Below are 16,006 nucleotides of genomic sequence, written 5' to 3'. Positions count from 1 at the left end.
CCAGGACAGGCTCCAAAGCTACAGAGAAACCCTGTCTCAAAGAAGTAAATAAATAAATACATATACATATACATACATACATACATACATACACACACACACACACACACACACACACACACACACACACACATATATATATATATATATATATATATATATATATATATATATATATAAAGTGTTTGTACTAAATGAAATCCTGGTGGGCTTTTCTTCACTTTCTGATTTTCTGATTTGGCTTCAATCGCTATGTGATATTTTCTTTCTCTCTCATCTTAGATGTTTGCTGGCTCACTGGCACTTTGCTTTCGATTGCAAAAAAGCTACTTGGGGAGGAAGAGGTTTATTTGGCTTACACTTCCACATCACAACCCACCACTGAAAGAAGCCAAGGCAGGAACTTAGGCAAGAACTGAATCAGAGACCATGGAGAAACATGACTCACTAGTTGCTTCTCATGGCTTGCTCAGCCTGCTTTCTTAAGTATCCTAGGGCCCCAAAGTGGGATGGGCTCTTCCACATCAATCATCAATCAAGAAAATGCCCCACAGCCTTGCCAATTGATGCAGGCAATTCCTCACCTGAGGATTCTTCTTCACAGATGACTCCAGCGTGTGTCAAGCTGACAAAAGCTAACCAGCACACTTCCTGAGTTACTGCTTTTGATTCCTTAGAACTACAGGAGTTATTTTCTCCTGTAGTGATCCTAGCTTTCTGTCTTCTTCCTTTGTGTTTTTATTTTCCTGTGAGTGTCTTCTTCACTGCTGCTTTGGTGGTCATGCATTGCTTTAGCTGTGTTCATCTTCAAGGTCTTTATAAAGGACGAATTTTCATGTAGTAATATTGGTTGTCTGTTCTTTTCTTTGAGGACTCAAAATACATAGTTGCATGCTCTTGCCTTTAGCCTTTCTGTCAAGAAACAAGCTGTTTTTCTGATTGGTTTTCCAATCAGGTCCATGCGAATAACTTGGCTCGTCTCTGTAATTATTTCCAGCATTCTTTCTTGTTCTGTACTCTCTGAATTTTACTAACAGTGCGATATGACAAGATTATTTTCTGGTCCTATCTATGTGGTAGTTTAAATTACCTCTGTGCCTGGATGTCCTAATCTCTCCGTAGATATAGGGAATTTCAGGATATTGCTTGAATGAATAGGTTTTATATGCCTTTAGCCTGTATTTCAGCATTCTATTCAAATGAAAATATTCCTGTATGGTCTGTCTGTCATGTCCTGGGATCATCATAATTTTTTCTTTATTCCTCTCAAATAAAGAGGAATGCAATAAATCTTTAATCTTGTATTTGAAGTCCTGGTAATTTTATCTTTCAGTTAATTTAGTTTGTTGGTGGTGGTTTCCCCTGAATTTTTAAAGGTTTATCTGCAAAATTTCACAACATTTACATTTTTAAAATTTCTCTGTATATTGCACATATCCTTTATTGTTTTGCTTTTTTCCTTTAGCTATCTTTTTGAAGTTGCAATCCTTTGTCAGTAAACCTCCTGAATAATTTCTTCAGCACTCTATTTAATTAAATACCTTTGGATTCAGTTGCTGACAAGTTATGATCCTTTGAGAAAGTTTTGTTTCCTACATTCTTATGTTTTGTTGTTGTGGTTTGTGCACCTGTGGGAGAGAATATGGTTTGCACACTGGTGTGAGGATTTGTACAGTAAGCTTCTTTCTACAGAGGGCACTGGTCAGATTGCAGAATAAACCACAGTCACAACACCAGAGCCAACTTCCCACATTAATCTTAATGGGAATAATGAAATAATGGACAGGAGGTGGTGGCACACACCTTTAGTCCCAGCATTTGGGAGGCAGAGGCAGGTAGATCTCTGAGTTTGTAGCCAGCCTGGTGTACAGAGTGAGTTCAAGGACATCCAGTGCTACAGAGAGAAACCCTGTATCAAATAAACAATAACAACAACTAAAATGTATAGAAAGTAAGGTTAGGAAAAAGAAAAGGAGAATGAGAGAAGAGAACAATCCCTTAAAATCTGTGTAGAAACAAAATACCATTCACACTAAAGACCTCCCATTTTTGTATAGTCTTCTCCACAGCTAGTGCCAGGGGTCTTTTGGGGCTGTGGTTCAGGTAGGAACTTCCATTTTTGGGTTTGTCTAAATGAAGCAGTGCCTCCTGGATGCTTTGGATGGCAAACAGAGCATGGAGAAGTTCTTGGAGCTGAGCTGTTTGCCTAAGCATTTTCAGATTCTGTGCAATAAGGAAGAAGCTGTGAAAACTGAGTATTTCTTTTACTCAGGTTCAAAGTTCTCAGCTCCTGTCTGCTGCACACAAATTGCACTATGAGTCAGTTTTAGAAACCAAAATGGCTCTGTACCTTATGTGTGCAACTTTTTAGCACAGATGGTAAGGCATAGATTGATAAATAACTCATTAATACAAACAATGCAAACAAATTATTCCTACCTGGTCGTGGGACACTGCTCTTATACACTGTAAAAGTTTTTTGCTCATATTATTTTAATAAAATGCTCATTTGCCAATAGCCAGGAAGAAAATATAGGCAGGGCAACCAGAATAAGAGAATTATTGGAAGAGGAAAATGAGAGAATAGTCACCAGTCAAATATTTTATAATTAATGTAAGCCTATCTGTGTTTCTTAGGGGCTGAATGACTGCACTACTGGGTGGGACAGAAACTTCTGTTTACACTAGCTATAAACCTAACAGGCCAGGAGCACCTAAACCCATGGATGTTTGAAGATCTTTTCTGAGAAACCAAGCTTGTGTGCTTATCTTAAACACCAGAGCAATGGGGGCTGCAGTGCCTTCACTTGGTTCATATCCGCCAAGCCATCATTGGGTCATCTATTGTATGCATCACTTCAAAAAAAAAAAAAAAAGAAACAAACTCTTAACTCTGTCCCCAGGCCTTCTGCTCACATGACCAGCCCTAATTGAAGTGTCTGACTTGAGCTCCCATTTGTTCAGACCCCCATGTCCGGTGTAGTAATAAGAGCGGCGGGGCTGCGTCCCCAGCACCCCGGCTGCCTGCTTGGCTAGCTTATGCCCCGAAATAATTACACAGACACTGTATTCTTTTAAACACTGCTTGGCCCTTTAGCTCTAGCACTTACAGGCTAATTCTCACATCCCGATCAACCCATCACTAATAATCTTTGAGAACCGGTCTTACCAGGAAGATTCTTGCCTAGTCCATCCTGGGTCGGAGCTTCATGGCATGTGTCTGCCCAGGAGCGGGGCATGGCGTCTCTCTCAGGCGTCTGCTCCCGAGAGGAGAGCTGTGGAGTCTGAGCTCACTTCCTCTTCCTCCCAGCGTTCTGTTCTGTTTACTCCTCCCACCTATCTTCTAACCAATAAAATGGGCCAAGGCAGTTCCTTTATTAGCCAATGACCTTCCACCATCATTTCCCCTTTTTCGGTTTAAACAAAAAAAAGGCTTTAACTTTAACATAGCAAAATTACATATAACAAAACAGTTATCAAGTAAAAGTTACAATAATCTTTATCATAGCTAAGGAAAACTATAACTATAACTAACTATTCTTAACTCCATCAAAGACTCCAGAAAGATACAATACTACCTAAGCAAACAAGAAAAAAGCAACTTTTAAAACTCTAGAAATGACAGAGACATCTCGCTACCTGGACAGTCACCCAAAGTTCCTCTGTACCGTTGTTGCATCCATCTTCAGCCTTCAGGCCCATGGTATCCAGCAGACATTTCCATAAATCAGGAAAATTCAAAGTCAGTTCAGTCACTATCTGTTGTGTCCTGCAGAATGTCTCGCAGACTCTTTCATGAATCAGGAACCCCGAGAGATCATCTCACCTCAGGCAAGTTCAGTAGTCCTCTCTCTGTGGGTTCTCTGTGTCCAGTTTATGCAATAGTCCAGGCAAGAGCAGTTTCTTGCCCAAATGGCTATCAAACTCCATAAGGTGCCTCTTCGATGCCCATCTTCCTCTTGAAGTACATTGGTACTGCCAGGAGCAGAGTGTCTCATTGTCATGAAAAGTCCTCAGTTATTAAAACATTAAATGTCCTATTCTGTAATCTTTGAAAGACATGAAGAATGTCTATCTAAAATATATCTCTATATATCTAGAAAATCTAACTAACATGACTACAAGCTTTATTTACTATTATCGATGATTATCCATTAACAACCTATATTTCTTAATTATACAGTACATATTTAAATGAACTACACAATCACAATACCTTAATCAAAATCAGAAACACTTATAACAAAATTGACCTTAAATCTCTATCAATAAAGCAAAATCTATACTAATGCAAATTATTCATATCTATATCATATCCCCCTTTAAATGTAAAAGAACATTTAGAAACATTATTTGGGAATATGGGCACAATTTTTTCTCTCCAGACTGCTTCCTGCTGAATGGGGGCGTCGTTAATTAGGTCTTTCATGGTATAACCTGTGTGCTAGTTTCATCTCAGTTGGCAGTTGAGCGAAGCAATTTTCTGAAGATGTTCACAACAACCCTTCAGGAGGGCATGGTCCATCATACCATATCAGAATAGAAGAAATGAACAGGGTGTCATCCTCTGTGAAAACAAAATAAGAAACTCCTTTCCAAAGCATCATGTCCTTAGATCCAAATTTCAAAGTCAAGGCATCAAAATATCTATGTTGGATTAGTTCAGCAGCATTTATAAATAAATATCTTTTAGCATCTGTTGCTCCTTCCTCAGCATTTAAATAATTTAAAGAGAGCATAATAGCATACAGTATCAAAATTCTCTGTGTATTTTCCATCTTTGTGCAGCATTGTTTTAACCTCTATTTTGTTTATTTTTAGTTTTAACTCTTTGCTTTTTGAGACAGGTTCTCTGTATCTCTGACCTGAAGTAACTCTGTAGACCAGGCTGTCTTTGAACTCTCAGAGATCCACCTGACTCTGCCTCAGAGGCATTCATAATTAAAGGTGTACACTACTACACCTTGAACTCACAGAGATCTGTTTGTCTCTGCCTTCTAGGCACTGGGATTAAAGGCATGTGCTACCACACCTTGAAGTCACAGAGGTCAATCTCCCTCTGCCTTCCAAGTGTTGGGATTAAAGATGTGTACTACCACACACAACAACTCTCTTCCTTTTTTTTGTTTTTTTTACTTTAAGAACTTCAACTTTTAGTCTGCATATATTTTTAACACACAGTAAACCATTTAGAAATTTTCTTTGTCTTTGAATCTCTCTTTACTGTATATCTCTCTTTTTCTGACCACTTGAGTCTTTAATTTACCAAGCAATATCAGTAGGACTAAAGCCGTGGCTTTGCCGGCTGGATCCAGCCCATTCCTTCGCTTTCCAGCCTCATGGCTGAGGTACCGGTTGTAGGCATGTTTACTGCCACTACTCTATGGCATTTCAAGGTCCCTGCCAGCAAGCGAGATTCAGCAGCCTGTGCTTGCAAACCGCACGAATCACCTGCGTAAAAGAGTCAGAGTTTGCCCTGGCAGGACAGCCCAGAAAGCTGGCATTTTTAAATGGCGCAGCTTTTTTCCTGCTACGGCTGAAAACCGAAAAGCATGCGTTCAGCTTTTCTTCAACACCGTTTAAGTGTTTTGTGGCAGGACCTCTTAATGAGCTGCAGGCTTTGCAGCTAAAGCTGAGTAAGGAAGCTTCTCTTAGAAGAAAGCGCATGCTTGCCTCTAGCAAGCAGAGCAGAACCGAGAAATTGCTGCTACCAAGAAACCAGGCACAATGCTTTCATTTTGTTCTAGAATTACTTCCCAAGCTGTCTCAGGCTTTATGTGGAAGCAGTTGTCCACATGGGCGCCATTTGTAGTAATAAGGGCGGCGGGGCTGCGTCCCCAGCATTCCGGCTGCCTGCTTGGCTAGCTTATGCCCCGAAAGAATTACATGGACACTGTATTCTTTTAAACACTGCTTGGCCCTTTAGCTCTAGCACTTACAGGCTAATTCTCACATCCCGATCAACCCATCTCTAATAATCTGTGAGAACCGGTCTTACCGGGAAGATTCTAGTCTAGTCCATCCTGGGTCGGAGCTTCATGGCGTGTGTCTGCCCAGGAGCGGGGCATGGCGTCTCTCTCAGGCGTCTGCTACCGAGAGGAGAGCTGTGGAGTCTGAGCTCACTTCCTCTTCCTCCCAGCGTTCTGTTCTGTTTATTCCTCCCACCTATCTTCTAACCAATAAAATGGGCCAAGGCAGCTCCTTTATTAGCCAATGACCTTCCTCCATCAGTCCGGAGTCAGCCCTGTGCTTTGAAGCAATCTGCGTCATAAACCATCTCTCTATCTTGAACTGACACTGTACCTTGAACCAACTGAGTATTTACTGACCACCCTGTTCCAGAACAGCTCTCTCTGCTGCATGTGTATCAGCTCTGTTTTCCCTTCCACAGCTCTGCTTTAACCCTTGCATCACTGTAAGCCTTTATGGGTGACACTGTATTGTATTCTCAATGCAGTCTGAGATTTGAGAGACATTGTTGGTCACTAGGATTGGAAGGAAATAATTTACATTTGCCAAAAACAATAAGCCTCAGAAGAAACAAAAGTGCTTGGGAAATTAAAGACAAGAAAGTTGATGCCATTTATGAATGCCTTGTTATTCAATAATCTGACATGTGGGTGACGTAATTGTATCTATGCATGTTTTTCACATGGTATCCCCACGACAGTGATTGATTAAGTGAGTTTATCCTCAGTACTGCTCTGCCATGAAGGAGCAGTGTCAGGTCAAATATCTGCAGTGGAACAAATCATTTCTACTCTATGAATGTGTTACTCTCATTGGTTAATAAAAACCTGAGAGGCTGGTAGTTGGGCAGGAAGTTATGTCAGAAAGTCAAACTCAGAATGATGGGAAGGAGGACAGAGTCAGGAGAGAAGCCAGTCAGCTGCCAAGCAAGCAGGATGTGTAAAAAATGAGGTAACAAGTCATAAGCCACATGGCAAAGCATAAATAGAAATATGGGTTAATTTAAGTGAAAAAGTTAGCTAGTAACAAGCCTGAGCTATCAACCAAGCATTTATAATTCATATTTATTTAACCTCTGAGTCAGTTATTTGGGAGTGGGCAGTGGGGACAGGATGAATCCATTTATGAATACCCATGCTGGATTAAAGTCTTAGGAGAGTAGTAGGTGTCTCCTGCCAGCCTGTGGTCACCAGTGCAGCCTGTTTCAACTTGGAGTTGCTGGCTGGCCTCACATGCACTGACCTGTGCTCTCAGGCCCAGGCCAGTGTTTCTCTATGTGCTCTTGTCTTCTGTATCATCTGTCACAGGTGTTCTTGTATAGAAACTTCGAATTCTTTAGTCAAGTCCTGCAGATGCCTTATGCTCTCGTGTACCTCTCTTTCTTTCCAACTTGGAGATTCCTTTTCCATATGGTAATTCTCATTCAGAATGGATTTCATTTCAGTATCAGTTGTGGGTTTCTCTAGTTTTCCTTGTTAATTTATTAGTGTTTAAATGCTTGATAAATGCCTTTATTGAAATCTTAATTATTATTGATTTAAAAATAGATTGCATCCTGTGAAAAGACATCTGAAATTCCTTTCTGTCTTTGAATGTAGTGATCAATTATTATATTACTAATAATTGCTATTCACAGTCTGGATTACTTATGACCCTCCTATGTTCTCACTTGAGGAATATTTGATCATGTTTATTGACATGCCTAAAAATTTATAATTGAAATTATGCATAACAGTTTTGAACAAGAGAGGTTTAACATTCTTCAATCAAAATTTAAGCAGAGCACACTGATGTGGCAGAGCCTTAGCTCAATTGTTTGGTTTGTTTGAAATACCAAAGCCTCAGCCTTCTGGATCTCAAGGCACGGGATTTAGAGGATGTCATTGTTCTGAAGCTCCACATTTGATTGGTGACAGACTGCTAATAAGTATCCTCAAGCATAACAGAGCATCTGACAGATGTGTTTAGCAGGTTTTGTTTTCCTTCCTTTTCTGGAGTAGGCCCTGTACTTGGGTGACTTTCATGGCTTATGGCAGGAAGGGGCTGGGTTTGTTTCATTGCTGCTGTCCCTCAACTCTGGCTGGTTTGGAGGTCATCAGAGCTCTTCACACAGCTGCTCCCACTCTGTCTACTTTAAGGATGCTCCTGGAGGAGGCTTGCCTGTGCCACTGGTCCCTCACAGGCAGGAGCACACCACTCAAGATGGCAGATATTAGAAAGGAAAACTGGCTGTGTTGAAGATGGTATTTTAAATTTTTTCACTAGCTTTAAGGACTTACCTTAAAGCAGACAATAAATTGTGAAATTGGATATTTAAATTTTATTTGTATTCTTTTTACTTGGAAGACTTAAGCTGCTTAGCTACTATTTTGGAGTCCCTAATCCCTGTCATTTTAAAACCTAAGTAATCCTAGATTTAAACATACCAATTACAGCAATGATGATGTCTTTGCCAGCAGTTCATCTTCTTCCCTGTCTGAAGATGCCTGATAACCAGAGATGTGATCTGAAGCTGGAAATAGTCAGAAATATCCTGTTCACTGTGCAAGCGCAACTTGTTATTATGTTATACCTCATAATGCAACACACACACAGGGCATGTGGTAGTGGTGGTCATGTATTCTGCCTCTGAACTTTATTAATAATAATATGCTTTTGAAGTAAGACAAATCTCCCCCCCATCTTTTCCTGCCTTCCTTTATTAATTGTGTATAGCATTTATACTCTACTTATTAGGTCTCATTTCTTTCTTAGGAATTTGGTGTCTAAGGGGAGTCTGTACTCAGTTATGTCTGCTTCTCATCGGGTCCTTAGAGAATCACAGTGACATGTACTGTTCATCAGGAAGGAATCTGTCTTTGACTGCACAGTTTCAAACAATCAAACAATCCCTAAGTGTGCTGTTTCGTGTGATGTTGTTGTTTGTATGGACCATCAACTTACTGTTGCCTTTCCTTCTACAGGAAGGAAGACATCTCAAGATGTCTTCCGATAATGACCCTGTTGCAATCCCAATGATAGAAAGAAATCCTAATGACCTTCCTGGAATAGACACCAGTGACCTGAAGACATTGACTGGAGAGGCTGTGTTAAGTTTTCATAACATCAGTTATCAAGAAACAGTGCATTGTGGCCTTCCATTTTGTAAAAAACCATGTGTGATAGAAAGACTATCAAATATCAAGTATGTGCATGAACTAGAAACCACAACATTGAACAACTTTCCAACAAATACAGACTTTCTCTGTTGTCAATAAGTTGTGTATGTGTGTGTTTGTGTGTGTACAAGTGTATATGTATGCATGTTCATGTGTGTAGATGTGTGAATGCTATGGCACACCTTGACACAAGGCAATAACAGGACACTGTTGAACATTGATCTTCACATTCTACCATGTAGCAGAGAGAGTCCTTCATTGCTCACTGCAGTGTAAGCCAGGCCAGCCACCTGCAAGTGGCCTGGGATTCTCCTGCCTCTGTCTCCCATATCTCCATAGAGCATGGAGTTACAGGTGTCACCACTGCACCCAACTTTATGTGAGTTCTGGGGGTTTAATTTAGGTCCTCACCCTTGCACAGCAAGCACTTCAACCAATGAACCCTCCCAGCCTCACATTGTTATATAGACAGACAGATACATGATCACAGATGGATAGATTCACAATCACAGTGAAATTAATGCAGTGGAGACTGAAGAACAACATAAAGGATGAATGGCACAAAAGCTGGTTCTTTGAAAACACAAACAAACTTGATACATCCCTTAGACATACTACCAAAACAACAGCAACAAAAGCCCTGAGAAATAATTTTAATTCAATAAAATAAGGGATGAAAATACAGTATCAAAGACATACTATTAAAGTCAAAGGAAACAGAGGAAATGTTGAGAATTATTTCCTAGAAATTAGAATGTATAACAGAATTGTGTACACATCTATGCACACATCCCTCCCAAAACCAAAGTGAGAATTTAGAACAAGCTGACTGGGTCAGTTACCAGTGATGAGATGGAAGCAATGAGGAAGTCCTAACAGCAGAAAGTCTGGGTCCTCAAATATTTTCTCAAAATTTATTAAGTGCTAAAAAGAGCTAAAGCCAACACTCCACACATTTTTTCCAAGACTTAGAGAAGCCATGTTTACAAACACATGCTAAGGAAGGAGCACACATACCAAGATTTCCTCGTGCAGTCTGCATAGACTCTTCCTCCCCACCCCAATCATAGCCTCTGTTCTTGGGTACTGGTTCTGCTCCTCCATCTAGAACTTCCATCATTTTCTTACTAAGAAGGAAATGGGAAGGACAAATGGTTGACACATTGTCTGAATATGAAATAAGAAATGTGAATGTAGCTATGTTTTCTATAAGAATATGCCTTTTTCATCTGAATATTCACTACTCTGAATCAGTCAGTTTCTTGGACATAGTGTGTATTTGTGCTGTACCTATACACCAGAAAATAATGTCCTCTACTTAAGGGATGTCTTCCAGTCCTAGACTGAGCATATTCTAATATCTTTATCAATGAGGAAAATCAAAATTTTGTAGGAGTGTATTTAGATTTTCTATTTTGAATAAAGTTGTTTTCTTTTAATTTATTTTGAGTGTTAAACTTGGCAACACTCTCCTGTCCTTTGGGTGCTTCTTTATGGTATTTTAAATTTAACTTGACTGTGGTTTTATCCTATTTTAATAATATAAACAATACTACTGATAACCCATGAATCACTGGTTACTTGTTACGAGGTCTAGAGGCAGCAAGCATGGCTATATGACTATACTGCTCATCAAAACATTAGCAAGAAGCTATTATTTGCTTGACACATAAAGACTGTATGTGTAATGGATTTCTCCTGAGAATCTGCTACTTGCTTTAAGGACACAGAACTTAGATGCAACATGTTTCAAAAAAGACTGATCTTTAAATAATAAACACCAGGGGTTTTGTGATATCTGAGGCATTTTTTTCTGATGAATCAGCATTAAAATTGAATATCTTTTTAAATAATAGACCTCAGGTGACAGTTGTTTGGCTGGGGCAGACTGTGAGGCCACTAGCAATGGGACCAGGATTTATCCTTATTTCTTGTACTTGTTTTTTGGAACCTATTCTCTTTGAAGGGATACCTTGGTCAACCTAGATATAGTGGAAAGTTTCTTCGTCCTGCCTCAAAGCAATGTGCTAGAATTTGTTGGCTCCTCATGGAAAGGCCTGCCCTCTCTGAGGAATGGATGGGGAGTGAGATGGGGAGGGAGAAGGTGGAGGGAGTGGGAGTAAGTGGGAACTGGGATAGATAAGTAAAATGAGAAAAGGGTTTTCTTTTAAAAAATAAATTAATCATTTAAAAAAATAAATAATAGTCCTATATTAATATTTTATTTTCCCTATGAGTTTGTGCTTATTTTCTGTATACAAATTCATGCAATGTCAATAGCATATTCAGAGTAGACCCTAAGGAAATATAACTTCTTTTAAGTCAAAAAATTAACGAGTATGATTTTGTGTTTACAGTGGGATCATGAAACCTGGCCTCAATGCTATTATGGGTCCTCAAGATGGGAGCAGAGCTTTGTGAGTATAACAGAGATCATATGCAAGCTCTTTGTATCCAGTTTCTGTGCTGTAAAAATCACTTCTATGGGACTTATTTAAATATTGTGTGGGTGTATCTATTCTGGTCCCAAGTACAGGTTACAATGTGCAGGAGGATGCTTCCTAATTTTCAACCAAGATAGAGCACTTTACTGATAGGAAATGATAGAGCGATTGGCATACGGTGTCAGGTCATATTATTATTTAATGTGGGGGAGATAGTATTAAAATTGGGAAGGTGAAGTAGAAGTTTTCTGGGGACAAGAAAATATCACCAAAGATAATTCTCAAACTACAGCAGCACATTACCAGTTTGAGTCCCCAAGGTCAGATCCCTGGGAGGGGAGGTCATGTGAATTACATTCGTAATTCTGGGCTGTATTAGAGCACACACTGATCAGAAAGGTGTGTGTGTGCGTGTGTGTCTGCGTGTGCGTGACTTCAGTTAAACTCATGCAGCATTTTTATTCTGAGTATCTGAGAGCTGATTGCTGTTACTGAAGGGAGGAAGTAAACCACACAACATATGTAACCCTTGTAGGTTATTAGATGTCTTAGCTGCAAGGAAAGATCCACGTGGATTATCGGGAGATATTTTGATAAATGGAAAACCTCGACCTGCTAATTTCACATGTGCTTCTGGTTATGTGCCACAGGTAAGTACTGCTGGGTTTGTAATTTTAGATTTCCTCTAATTCTGTGTGGTTAGATGCTCAACTTATAGATTTGTGTGTTTTCAGTTGGGTATATGACACATATATAGGTCTTACTTTCTCCATTGCTTAGAAGTTGTTTTCTGAAAATAATTGCTGGTAGCAGTCACCAAAACTTCTGTGCACTACTTGGAAAGAAAGTGGGAGGGGAATGAAAGTTACTGCATCAGCCTCTGTACCTGAAAAGAGTGAACCTGAAAGAATAATTTTAAGTAGAGCATTGGGTGTGCTTTATATGTGACCAGGTTATATATTTTAGAGTGATGGTCATGTTGGTAACTATTTGTAATTAAACTTCCACTTAACCTTAAGAATGACGTGGTGATGCGCACGGTGACAGTGAGAGACAACATAGAGTTCTCAGCTGCTCTTCGACTGCCAATGACTATGACAAGAGATGAAAAAAGAAGACGAGTTAATGAGGTCCTTGAACTTCTGTGTCTGGATAAAATGGCAAATGTCAAGGTAATGTGAAGAAAAATCTTGAAAGACAGAGGAGGGAAGAAAGAGGGAAAGGAAGAGAGAGCAAGAGAAGAGAGAGAGAGAAATAAGAGATTCATGTATGGATTATATATGACCCTCTGTCAACAGCTCCATATAATGTGTGTGGTCAATGTGGCTGCTCTCTGTATTAATGGGTAAGTGACTGGTTACATGCTGTAGAGTGGAAACTGAGATGTGAAGCCTTTTTTTTTTTTTTTACAATGGCTATACCTGAGAATTGAGCATGACCCAGTAGGGAAGAGTGTTCCTCACATGGCCATTTCCAAGTGTTCCTCATGTGAGCATCCTCTTCCCTCAGCCTTAAACTCCTGATTCATTAGAGAATTGAACAAATGTTTTCTTCTGTCTATTGTCTCTTCCCAAAGAGGACTTGTCCCTTGTTGTTTCAGAATGTGCTTCTGGACAGACACAGGACATGAGATGGAGAACTCTGGCTCTGTGTTTACTCTGTATTTATTCCCCTCCAGGGTTGTCCTTGGCCTCTTAGCATTTACTTCTAATGTTACTGCATACTGTTTTTTCTAGCCTGTCTTTTTGTATTTTTATATCATCCTGTCTGTTGTTGCTAGTTTTAACTGTCAACTAGACACAGTCTAGAATTACCTAAAATCTTCTAGAAGAGAGTCTCAATAAGGAATTATAGTCAGGTTGACTTGTGGACAATTTTGTTTGTCAGAAATCAGACAAGGCATCTGATTATCTTTCTTAAGCTAAGATACATGGAAAGACCTAATTCACTTAGGCAACACCATTCTTTGGGTTTCGGTCCTGGGTGTCGTGAGCATAGGTAAAGTGAGTTGAATGACAGGCATAAATGCATTCATCCTCTCTGTGCTCTGGACTGTATGTAGCCAGCTGTATCAGCTTTCTGCGCTGACTGCCCTGCAATGGTCAACTATCCGTTAGAACTGTGTGTCAAAATAAAACCACTTAGGCTACTTGTTCACCTTTTATCTTAGCAAATGGCCAGAAACTAGGGTACACTTTGCCCTTGCCCCTGATTCCTCATCTTCTACTTTTATTTATTCCCAGACCCTGTGTAAGGTTTGATAGATACAACCCTGGGCAAATGAACCAATAAATGAATCAAGTTATGCTTCCTGTTGAGACTTGTACAGGATTAGGAAGGGTAATGGATAAATGGTGAGCTTCACAACTGACTATTGTATAAGCTACTTTCTTACTGACATATTAGAAAGAATATTGAAAAGTGTTTCATCCCAGAATACTCTTTTTTAGCCATGAAAAATAAGGACATTTGCTTTTCTTAACAATTCCATTCTTAACTATCAAAATGAGCAAAATCTTGATAACGTCAGCCCTGACAGGTTACAACTATTCACATTCCCCAAATGTTCTTACAATAGCACTGCACTGATGAAATAACCTGATCAGGCATTTAATTTATTATATGCTTAGAGTTTTTCAACATTAAGGTTGTTTCCCTCTTCTTGTGTTCTCCACACCATCCTGACTCTCACAATGACATCAATGCATTTAGAAGATGTTGTAAGAGATGCTTGTTGTTCATTTCCTGGCCACCAAGATTCCTGAAATAATCACACAGAAACTATATTATTTAAATAACTGCTTAGCTCACTAGATTTGGTCTCTTATTGTCTAACTCTTAATATCTTAATTTAACCCATCTCCATTAATCTGTGCATCACCATGAAGTCATGGCCTATCAGCAAAGTTTCAAAGCGTCTGTTTCTAGCATCGGCTCCATTACTGCTCCCTGACTCTGCCTTCTTTCTACCAGCATTCAGTTAAGTTTTCCCTGCCTAGCTCTGTTCTGCTAAGCAACTGGCTGAAACAGATTAATTATTAATCAATCACAGAGGGGAATCCCACATCACCTCCCCTTTTCTCTTTAAATAAAAAGGAAGGGTTTTAAATTTAACACAGTCAAATTAAATATAACAAAAAAGGTTTCAAGTAAGAATTACAGTTACAATTTTTATATCTATTTAATCTTTTATCATAATTTAAGGAAACTATAACTATGTATTCTTCAACTGCATCAAAGACTCAAGAAGGATATAATATTACGTAAGTAAACAGGACATGCATTGTAAGCAACTTCCAAAACTCTAAAATTGACAGAGACATCTCACTGCCTGCACAGTCACCCAAAGTTCTTCTGTGTCATTGGGGCATCCATCTTCAGCCAACAGGCCCATAGTATCCAGCAGACTTTTCCATCAAGCAGGAAATTTTAAAGACAGTTCCACCTATACTGGCACTTTGTCAGTTACTTTCTTCTTTGTCCTGCAGAATGTCAGGCAGACTTTTTCATGAAGCAGGAACCCCAGAGGATCATCTCACCTTTAGGCAAGTTCAGCAGTCATTTTTCTGTGTGTCCTGAATATCCAGTTCATACAGCATAGCATCAAGCAGTCCAGGCAAGCACAGTTTCTTGCTCAAGTGGCTAATAAACTTCATGAGGTGTTTCTATGTGTTTCCTTGTGATGACCCTGACTTTCCTGGATCATATAATCCTTCCTCCTTCTCCTCAACAGGATTGGCCCAGTGCTTCACTGTGGATCTCTATGTCTCTTTCTATCAGTTAGTGAATGTACGTGCTCCAATGATAGTTGGGGTAGTCACCAATCTGATTATAGGAGATGGGCAGTTCAGGATACTTATCCACTATTGCTAGGAATCTTAGCTGGGGTTGTCCTTATAGATTTATGGGAGTTTTCCTTATATCAGGTTTCTACCTGATCCCAAAATGCTCCCAAATGTGTGTATGTGTACATGCACACACATGGAGGTCATAGGGCACCTTTTTCATCAGGCTGTTCTCTCCTCCCACCTTGTATTTCAGGCAGCATCTGTCTTGTTCTGCTGATGCCCTACACACATTCTGCTCCTGATTCAACTCTCAGCTCACTATAATTACATCTTGATGGAATTGCAGTTGCATTCTACTGCATATAGCTTCATTTGTGAGTTCCAGAGATTAAACCCAGTCTTTAGGTTTGTAGGGCAAATGCTTTTCGATGATAAGACTTCTCTTCAACCTTTCACAAGATTTTGATTTAAGACATGTAGAAGCAACATTTGGTTACTGTGTTAGATTGACTGAATAGCCAGAATAATCGTACACTTGATAATACCAGCCCACTGGGCTTCTTAGTGTTTACAACAGCATACCCATAAAACTATTTTCTCACCACAGCATTTTTAACAGAACATTAGGTAGTTCCTTACTCCCAAG

At 39.5% G+C, this 16,006-nt stretch overlaps 1 protein-coding gene across 3 annotated transcripts in view; it reads left to right on the top strand.

The window, feature by feature from the left end:
- The window catches only part of LOC121440948 (ATP-binding cassette sub-family G member 3-like), a 67,481-nt gene that overhangs the window by 1,518 nt on the left and 49,957 nt on the right, over positions 1–16,006 (top strand). For all 3 annotated transcript variants that reach the window (XM_041642017.1, XM_041642016.1, XM_041642015.1), the window contains exons 2-5: positions 8,934–9,154; positions 11,486–11,545; positions 12,108–12,222; positions 12,592–12,744. In XM_041642017.1, the coding sequence (XP_041497951.1) occupies positions 8,952–9,154; positions 11,486–11,545; positions 12,108–12,222; positions 12,592–12,744 (531 nt within the window). In that variant the 5' untranslated portion in view covers positions 8,934–8,951. The remainder of the gene's footprint in view (positions 1–8,933; positions 9,155–11,485; positions 11,546–12,107; positions 12,223–12,591; positions 12,745–16,006) is intronic.

Source organism: Microtus oregoni, unplaced genomic scaffold (genome assembly GCF_018167655.1).
Source record: "Microtus oregoni isolate MIOR12 unplaced genomic scaffold, Mior012 000072F_ref0000427, whole genome shotgun sequence".
Lineage (NCBI taxonomy): Eukaryota > Metazoa > Chordata > Mammalia > Rodentia > Cricetidae > Microtus > Microtus oregoni.
This window is presented reverse-complemented; position numbering and strand designations above follow the sequence as displayed.